The sequence below is a fragment of the Acartia tonsa genome, chromosome 10 (assembly GCF_053477335.1).
Source record: "Acartia tonsa isolate MP-2025a chromosome 10, ASM5347733v1, whole genome shotgun sequence".
NCBI classification, from domain to species: Eukaryota; Metazoa; Arthropoda; class Copepoda; order Calanoida; family Acartiidae; genus Acartia; species Acartia tonsa.
In genome coordinates this window covers 23173033-23183394 of record NC_137269.1, presented here as the reverse complement: position 1 = coordinate 23183394, position 10362 = coordinate 23173033, and the positions used below count along the sequence as shown (strand labels likewise).

Genomic DNA, 10362 nt, shown 5'->3' with positions numbered 1-10362 from the left:
ATTAACAATGCATCTCCCATTCACCCACTTTACTCCATCCCCTCCCTTACTACTGGTTGAACTAACTGATCATTAAATGATGTCCATGTTAGCCACCTAAATTGACGACAATTTAAAACATCGGAAAAATCTTGTTGAGATGAAATTTGTTATTAAGAACCTCTAATAATATTTTCATTATCTTTAGAATTTTTTAACAAGATTTATTGTTCGTTCCTTAGAGCTCACTTATGGATATTGTCTTTCTTGTTATTACAAAACTTTAGGTTAACAGTTCAGATAATTTACAGTCCAATGTCAACTCCCTAATTATTTTTTTCTTTTTTAGAAGTATAATTTTTTAATTATAAAAATGTCCCACTCGCGGATACCAGATACCTACCTGGACGCATATTATGGATTCTGGTTCAAGGATGGACTCACCATGAGAGATATTTTACCAAAGGTTGGTATAAAACAAAACAAAAATATAGATTTAATTGTAAAAGGTTTCAAGTTAAAGCAACCATATCTTTTAAAATCTGCTTGAATTATCAGGGATCTAAAGGGATTAGACAATGGACGATAAATTTACGTACATCACCAATTATGATGCACCAAATTAGTGTCAATTAGTGGTTGAAACATTTGGACACTCAACTTAATGAAGCAAACAATCAAAATTCAATAAAAGTCCCTAAAATTGGTAAACCAACAAAGAAGAAAAAGTTATTATAAAAATTTGAAGACTAGTGTAAGAAACAGTCGAATGATTCCCCCCCCCCCCCCCCTCTGCTAAATAATACAATATCTAAAATTCAGTGAACTTTAGGGATAAGACAACGGAGGATTAACAAAATAACCGCTTCTGTAGATTAAAAAAATTGGTTGGAAAGTTTGAACACTAAAAGTTTGAACCAAATAATCAAGATTTAATAACAGTATTCAAAGTTTAAATAAGATACAATGTTCTTGTTTGTAAATCTGTGGGTACTGGTGTAATTTAAATTTTAATTTCCTTTCCGCCCTGGGTATACTGCATATATTGTTGGATAGTTAATGTATTTCCAGTCATATCATGCTAGACATAACTACAAAAAAAAAACACTTAAAGCAACGACTTAACAATTTTATGTGATTTATGTCAATCTGTATGATATAAATGCTAAATAATCAACAAATAAAATTTGAATAGCAAGTCAACAAATGATTCCAAGTGCAATAGGGTATACACTATTTAGGACCTGCAGGAAATGTCGTCTGAGCATTGGTTGAACCAGGCCCCCATGCATCCCTTCATCAATGATATAGTTGGAATATTCTTTGGTGTTCTCACTGTTATCAACTTTCTTGGCAATGGCACCACTTTATACTTGTATATGAAGGTAACTTTAATAGTTATTTAATATTTATTGCATCGTATTAAAGGCAGCTTTCCGCGGATATTAGAATTAAAAATTAGAAGAATAAAATCAGTTTTGTTAGCCCCAAGAGGCCGAAAACATAGGCTAACAAAATTAGTATTAATTTAATGATTTTTACAATTTCATTATTTGTGGAAAAATGTTTGTAATATGATGCTATCTCTGATCTTTTATTAACTTAATTCACCGGATATTAATCGATTCCGAAGCTATTAATTTACGATGAATTAGAAACATTTGTATTATTGTAGTATAAATCGATTATATTTGTCATATTGGCTTTATAGCTTTTATAATAACATTTCAATAATATGTCATTCATGATTACTTTTAGTAGGCAAAATATAGGTATATTTTAGGAATGTAAACGATGTTAATATTCAATTCTTTCTAACAGGAGCCTAGCCTAAGACGACCTTCTAATTTGTTGGTGGTAAACCTGGCAGTTGCTGATATATTAATGATCATGTCAAATGGAATTCCTCTCACTTACAATATGTTCTATGAAAACTGGTGGATGTTTGGTAAGCAGCTCAACAGGGATATTAACTTTAAGGGATAAGACAATGACTGACAAATGGATGTATACTCCCAATTATCCTAAAGTTAATCACCCCTGTAGATAAAATTATTGGTTGAAAAGTTTAGATTATAATAGTTTATATTAAAAAAAATTTATTGAATAAAAAAATACACGAATGAGAGAATGTGTCAAAATCTTTTCCCCCAATAATTTTAATCTACGGAAGATAATTGTGTGTTTGTATTAATTTAGCGTTCATAGTCTTATCCCCTGAGTTCCCCTGTTTACTTTTAAATATATCCATGCCCATGAAGAAAGATTTTATTCCAAAATAATTATAGAGCTTCGCTACTAAAAATCTTATAGTTTAAACTAAGTATAAAATTGTGTCTTACGACATTGTTTTTCTTTAATCTACTATAAAAATAAAAGAATTTAAAGAGAGCATGTGATTTATGTTATTCGTTTGACAATTATTATCCCACTAATACAGTAAAAAACCGAGTTTTTGTCGATCCAGTACTTTGTTTATTACTGACAAAAAGTATACTATAGGAATGGATATAGAATTTACGTGGGTATTATGACAGGGGAAAAATTGTCGTTAATTTAGTTTGCTTAAATGACATCACTTATTGGTCAGTTCGTTCATCCAGTAGGAGGGGAGAGGATTGGGGTAAAAGGGGTTATTTTAGCCAGCTTTAAGTTTAACTTTATTAGAGTAGATGCTAATCTGGAGCAAGATCCAAGTAATAATAAATCCATTATTTCAGGTAAAACCTGGTGTGTCCAGTATGGTTTATGGGGCGGCATCACCGGCCTGTGCGCACTCTGGACACTGGTTTTCATTGGATATGACAGGTAGTGTCTATAAATAATAATATTTCATGTCAATAAATCTTGTAAATTTAGTGTGATGTAATGAGCTTATACCAACCATGAAATCAATTTGGAAAAAAGTCACAAAATCAATGCGAAATTTTCAGCTGTCGTTTGGTCTGCTCCCCAAATATTATTTTAGATTTATTTCGCTTGTTGGCTTTACCTTATTCCTGTGAAGTAATAATTAGAATATCATTATACTGACAGTATGTCAGAAAAGTCAACTTTTTAAAAAGGGAGGGATATGACATTGGTCTGTAAATCATAATGGTCTCCATAGCTATTAAACATTATCTTTAAATCGCTGTCTTAAAGATATTGGATTTTTTATTAATTATTGTTGGGGTTATACAATCTTTGAATGTCCAAGCTTTTCCACTACTAATTTCAATCTACAGAAGGGGTAATTTGGTTTATTGTAATGTAATGTACATCCATTTTAAACATTTTCGTATTCTCTAATAAAAAATTATGTTAAGGTATAACGCTATTGTTGGAGGATTAACTGCTAAACCATTCACAAATACAAAGGTAAAATATTCACAAATTTTTAATAATCAACACATCCACAAGCGTGAAAAAGGTTTAGTATCCGCCCCTATGGTTAAATTCTAGGGGTTGTGTCCGATCCCCTGAAATAAAATTAAAACACTCATTTTGATTTTTATGACGATTTTGGTTTGAGTGGTGTGTACATCCTTTTATGCTACTATACTTATCAATTCATATGCTAAATCAAAATCTAATTCTAATTAAAAAGAATGACAACATCCAAAAAAGCAAAGCTTTAAAAATCAAATAGCCGACAATATGAAAAAAAATAATGGTAACCGGGATTTTAAAAATGACAAAGCAAAATTTCTTTTCAAGTCTAAACTTTTTTATACTTAATTATTATAAATAATTTTATAAATATCAATATGATTTTAAAATTTACCAGTTTAATGTAGGATTTCTAGTAATGATTGTGGAGTTGCTAAGCTTTTATAATTGCAATTGATTGTTTCAGGAATCCTCATAAAAAGTTGCATATTAATAGGATGATTCTAACACGCCTTTAAAGAACATAACAGACGGACACAAGTTAACATAAAAAATACGCATCAATTAATAAGAAAATAAGGTTTCGTGATTTTTAAAATAGTATTTGTTTCATTTTATATAGTTAACATATTCGAATATTTTTAAATGTTTTAGGCCTTACTAGCTCTTGTATTTTGCTGGGGGTATCCAGTTGCTATCCTTATCTGGCCTACTTTGGAACTATGGAGCAGGTTTCAGTATTTATTTTATATAAAAGAAGGACAATTATATACAGTAGTAGCGCATCTACATTAACAATAATAAAACAAGGATACCAACATTCATAAAAGCTAGCTGTGAAACAGGCGTACTTGTAGAGTGTCAGAACTGAAAAATCACAACATAAATGTATATTAATGTTCAAGGACATACATACGTTTTGATTATAGACTTGATTATATTTAGATATGCTTAGCTTATAACATTGAACTCTGTTGTCCTATTAGTCATTATTCCAAAAATCAGATCAATCAGATAATTGCATAACATACAAGTTTGTTGTTAAAAAAGTTAAAAATCAACAAGTTTAAAATGAATGTACGGACATTCTGGTAACGATTATAGAGTTGCTTCGCTTTCTAAATCGTACCTCACTACTACAGAAATCCCCATGCGAAGTTTCAAATCGATAGGACTATCATAACATGCCTAAATTAACGAAAAAAGCTATCCGTTCCAGACGGACATACGGATTGACCCTAATTATATTCGCTTCTAAAAATCAACCCATTCTGCAAGAAATTTACAACCTCTATGATTTCTTGTATTAATCACTGGGACTCTTAAAACCTTCATGGACTTTATATCCACCTACTTTTTTATTTTTGAAATAGAAAATTAAATATGTATTGACCTTATTTTCCATGGTTAACCTCTTGCAAAATAGCCTAAAACCATTGAAAAATACAAGGCTTCAAAAATCAATTAAACACACATCCATCTACTTTAGTAAATATATGCAATGGTATAATATTGTTATTAAAATAACCTTTTATTTATTATTAGATGGTCCCTGGAAGGTTTAATGGTATCCTGCAGTTTCGAATATAACTCTGATGATTGGAATAACAAGTACATATGTTACAATTATAATATTTTTATATCCTTTTATCTCCATTAGTTAAACATAAGGTAATAATAATAATTTGGTTCTACATTCTGGGAAGCTGGGACGGTTAGGTTACGGGATGGTTTAAGGCTATTTTATTTTTATATTTGATTCTTGGGATTGTTTGTTTAATTTCTATTCTTCCCGACCCATTTGAATACAAAGCTCCTAAAGTTAGGGGCGGAACCGCTATTTCTTTTTAATTGAAAACTTATTTTTATGGCATATGGCCTGCAGTACTTTGTAGGAAATGACGTCCTATGGAGGTAGCAAATTACGGAATACCTTTCCATAACTTTTTTTGTCAAATAAATCAGTTTTAGCCACCCTCTCTACTTCTAGAACAAAATTATTATAAAGGGGTATTATAAAAAGTTTCAATCTATATTACGTTGCTTTTTTAGAAGATTGTTTTGTGTTAATGTCACAACTGGTAGACAGGTCGACCGACAACTCGAACAAAACCTAACCTAACATAATATAATTGTTTTAGAAGCTACACCATCTTTGTGTTTTCTTGCTGTTACTGCGTTCCCCTAACGGCTATTCTATTCTACTATACATCTATCGCAAAGGAAAATGTTCTGACATGCATGCTAGGACAAATCTGTGGCGTAGACAGGTTTTTGCTAAGGGGGATGTGCAAAAAATACCAGAACATTTTGGCACGAAGAGGTGTCAGTTTTATGGGGGGGGGGGGGGGAAGTATTGTGTGCAATAAAAAGGTTTGTTAAAAAAACAATGGATTTATAATTACTTGGATCTTACACCAGATTTTCTAAAACACGTAGCGGGCTAAAATAACGATTCTCCCCCTTTCATCCCTTAACCCTATCCCATCCCGCCTTACTGGATGAACGAACTAACTAGTAAATGAGTACATGTTAGCAAGATTAATTGACGACAACTTTTCCCCTGTCATAACATATATAGATAAAACATTCTTTATTAACTTGTTTTAAATAAAGAATATTTTTATCATGCTTATTTTAGATGCGAGGCATCTCTATATGACCCATTTCCATCACTGACTGCTTGAAAAATTAACCGGCTTATTGACTTTTTCCAATCTTTCACTATGAAATGTACGTACACTCATTTGGATATTGGATGAACATTAAAATTCGCACTAGGCTGTGTGGGCCCACGAGGCATCTATGAAAGCTCAAGCCAAGAAAATGAATGTTGAGAGTCTTAGAAACGATAAAGGAAACGAGGTAGGCATTTAACAAGGATGAAAACAACCAATTATGCCAAGCAAGTTATACAAAAATTATAAAATTCTTATGGCCAAATTTATATGTCAATAGCTTTAATCATCCCAGCTGTTTTTGAATTCATAACCCATATCTGGAACTTCTGTAAGTAAAAATATAGGCCCGCTAAAGTGTCAGGACATTCCTTTCCTACTATTATTATTATTATTTCAAAACAACTGACTCACGTTTAAAAGTCTTTAGTTATAATGTAATAGGGATGAAGCAGTTCAAGCCCTATTTGGTGAGTCTGGCGAAAGAGCCCCTAGCCTTAATGATTCTATCAATAAAATACTCCAAGTAGTTACAGTTTGAGGATTTATTTAGAACTAACTACACATAACAAAATAATCGCTTTATATACAACAAATTACAGATATTGGGTTAGGTAGAAAATGGGTATGGAGAGAATGGGGAAATGCTGTCCAGGTGAAAGGCAGAAGGGCAGGCTAGTGTGGGGGTAAGACTGGCGTCCCCCAGAAGAGGGTAGGTTGGCTGGAACATGAGGGGGGAGGGGCAATCCCTTCCCCCGTCGGCGGCTGGTAGGGTTGACTGCGTTAAGCTGGCGGCCAACAAAAGAAAAAGGGTTTGTTGAGGAATGTGCTGGGTGGAGATTAAACACCTGCGTGTTTATCGAGAGTGTCGGAGCGTAGCATGCTCTAGGAAGGGACAGTCTATCCGACTACCACAACAACGCAGTTTCAGCTTAGATTCGAAGTCACGCACAAAAGGCAAATTCAGCAATAGCTTTTAGTAAAATAAGCAAAATTTTGATGGAATATCAAATCCAAAATAATCATAGCTAAGATCTGTATCTTCTTATCTATTTATCTCCCTTTCTTCTCAGGAGAGCGCAGAATTTAAGATAGCCAAGGTAGCGCTGACCAATGTGATCCTGTGGTACCTTACCTGGACCCCGTATGCCGTTGTGGTCATGATGGGCCAGTTTGGAGATAGGAACAGCCTTAGTCCATTGGCTTCACAGGTAAAGTAAACATACAACCATGCTACTCTTTAATAAAGTATCACCTAACAAAGGCCTGTACGCCAAGGAGATAGGGGAAAATTGGCTGCTTATTTCACTGGTCCCTAAAATTTATAATAACATTTTCTTATTCGTTGGCTTAACAAATTTGGGGGGACCCTTATTGAAGTTTGATTGGTTGGTTCATTGAGATAAATATACAAACGTTTCAACTACTTAGTATAATCTACAGAAGGGATAATTTTGTGTATGATATTTGAGAATGTACATCAATTCATCGACCATTATCTTATCCCTTTAGATCCCTACCTGTACGAACATATTTTAAAACTTTCATTTAACTGAATTTTGGCTGCCTTTTATTTGTTTAAATTTACTTTCTCTTTTCGTAAAACATGAAACAATTTTAAGGTGTTGTTAACCTGTTATTGCTGCGCTAGAAAATGATTAATTATTTTATTATTTTAGATTCCTTCAATGATGACCAAGTGTGTATCATGTTTGAATCCCATTGTATTTGCTGTCTCTCATCCTAAGTTCAGAGAAGCCATGAGGTTAGAAGCGCAGTATTAATAACATAGCTTTTTTTAATTCACTTTGTCTATAGGTTGTTCATTAACGGTTTCCATAAATGCTTTTTTTGGGTTAGGTTAGGTTAAGTTAGGGCTAGGACAGCCTGCAGGGATAGCACACCCTAACTTGAAGCCATTTTTAAAACAAAATAGGAATAGGGAGAGAGATTTTCATTGATCCATTCGTAGGTTACAGAGTAAGCACCTATTTTAAAAGTCACAATCTTTCATAGATGTCTATAAATATCTTAAGGCAGGGAGGGGACAACCAGATTGAATTGCATACTGTTTCCCAAAGTATCTCGTTCAGTCATTCGTTAATACAGTTTCCAAACTTGACATCAAATAATTTTAATCTACAAAAGGGATGCTTTTGTTTATTATAATTGGGAATGTATATTATTTTATAGTTCATTGTCCTATCCCTTAAGATCCCTGATCTCATGTCTTATAAAATTTATAGTTTCATTGTCGGATAAGATTTGATTGAATTTGGCTGGATGGGGGGTTGTAGATTTGTAGAACTAATATTATTTTATTTTAGGAAACATTTGCCGTGTTTTAAGGAGGAGGAAAAAGTTGTAGCCGTCGCCACCCCAACCAAAACTGTTGCTGCATAATTAATCTTTTCTATGATATTACTATATATTTTTACTGTCTTGTGTAGTGTAATAATTATGATTGAATAAAAGAGCATGCCTTATAAAAAGGAAAATAATATTCTTAATTCTTATATTCATTATAAGCTAAATTGCGAAATAGTTCAAATTCTTTCTGAGCCTGTTAGCTGCGCTGTGAAAGGTTTAAGACTGAAGGAAAAACATTAACACTGGCGAATAATAAAATGCGCATTTAAAATTAAAGTATCAGAATCTTTTTTGAAAACTGAACAGAATTCGATGTTCTCCCGTTTATTCTGTTTAGTAGTAAAGCTACATTCAAATGTATGTCTGTCTGTAAGAGACAAAGTTGGGGAAAAGTGATTTTCTTGGGGAAAAAAGTAAAAGTGTCGAACTATGACGTCAGAAAAAATTAACAATTAACCAATAAGAAGCCAGTATTCACTGTGGTAAAATATATAGCGGCCTCTCATTGGTTAATTGTCAATTTTTTTCTGACGTCATAGTTCGAATTTTTTACTGTTTTCTTTCTTGGCTCTTATAAAAGCCGCTTTTATTTTTCACAACTGATTTTCTCGGCTCTTGTAAAAGATATAAGGCTGAAACTTTTAGTAACAATTTCCATCATTATGGAGCACAATTAAGTATGATACATCCGTAGCTTATTATCTACTTTTACTTTCTCGGCTCCTACAAAAGATACACGGCTGAAACTTCTTGCAAATATTTTCTTCAGTATGATCTATAATTACGTATAAGCTTTTTGGCTGTATTTCTTTCTACAACTTTCATATACATAACATTTAAGGTTTCGTGATCTTAAGTCTTTGCATATTCTCTCACTTTTTTATGTTATGATAACAGATAACCTGCTCAATAGCTCACTTTGTCTGTTTGTCTATTTCACAATAGCTTTTGTGCTTCGCTACTTATGGATGTTGTCATCCTTATGAAATATAAACTCTAAATTGGAAAGTTATTTAATCATAATTCATGATTTGATGTTAAAATATCTAAAAAAAATGGAAGGTTTTAAATTGATGTTGTTATTTAGTTGCTGGCAACGTTTCAAAGTCATACCTAATCGTTGCATGAATCTTAATATAAACAAAATCGATACTAATGTGTTATTGCTTTTATGGATATTATCATCCTTGTTTTAGGTTTTGTATGAACTTTTTTTCAGTATTTGTGAGTGTGTGTTTGTGTGTGTGTGGGGGATGTTTAGGTGTGACTGTGTGTGTGTGTGTGTGTGTGTGTGTGTGTGTGTGTGTATGTGTAAGGATTATTAGAGGCCTAGCGTAGCCTCCTTTTCATGGCAATCTATATATTTGTTCCATAGACCTAAAATTTGCTAGAGATTGGAGATAAATGTATATATGCAATCTCATGAGATTAATTACTATTTTTATGCCTCTGATAAATTAAGTGGTAAGTTATGATAAGTTATAATCATCTTAAGACTTCAATTATAACTTTAGTTAACAGTATGAGGGGTAACAATTTACTAAAATAAATATATTATTACCAAAAGTTTAACACTTTAAAGTTAAGATATCTGCATTTTTATAAGAGCTTTATTTCGTATACTTTTTGTTTTTGTCAGGCAATTTTTTTTATGCTTTTTAAGGAAGCTTTGATCTTTATATTGATATTTATATCTTATATTTTGTTTCAATTTTAAAACACAAAAAAATCAATCTGTGTATAAAAAAATTGTCCAAGTTAATTTGCATTATTTCCCAGAAATGTTTCATCTGTGTAATTTTGGTGAAAAGATTTTTCTCTTTTTGGGTGTGGTTACACAGATAGAGTCTGAGTTTTACTTTCCTTCTGTACTTTGGTCTCATAGTCATTGTTCTTTTGTACAATTTAGTTTTTTTTTATTGATTTAATATGTTAAGTTACAACAGTTATAAGTTTAAAAATC

The 10362-nt window shown here is 32.2% G+C and overlaps 1 protein-coding gene across 1 annotated transcript; it reads left to right on the top strand.

The window, feature by feature from the left end:
• The first annotated feature begins 332 nt into the window (after positions 1–332).
• Positions 333–8534, top strand: LOC145330648 (compound eye opsin BCRH1-like). Its single transcript, XM_080175313.1, has 12 exons — positions 333–445; positions 1221–1364; positions 1801–1927; positions 2700–2787; positions 3288–3339; positions 4006–4082; positions 4897–4962; positions 5493–5575; positions 6134–6216; positions 7103–7240; positions 7709–7794; positions 8357–8534. Exons 1-12 carry the CDS (start codon positions 353–355, stop codon positions 8430–8432), a joined length of 1113 nt encoding a protein of 370 aa, XP_080031439.1. The 5' UTR covers positions 333–352; the 3' UTR covers positions 8433–8534.
• The last annotated feature ends 1828 nt before the right edge of the window (positions 8535–10362 follow it).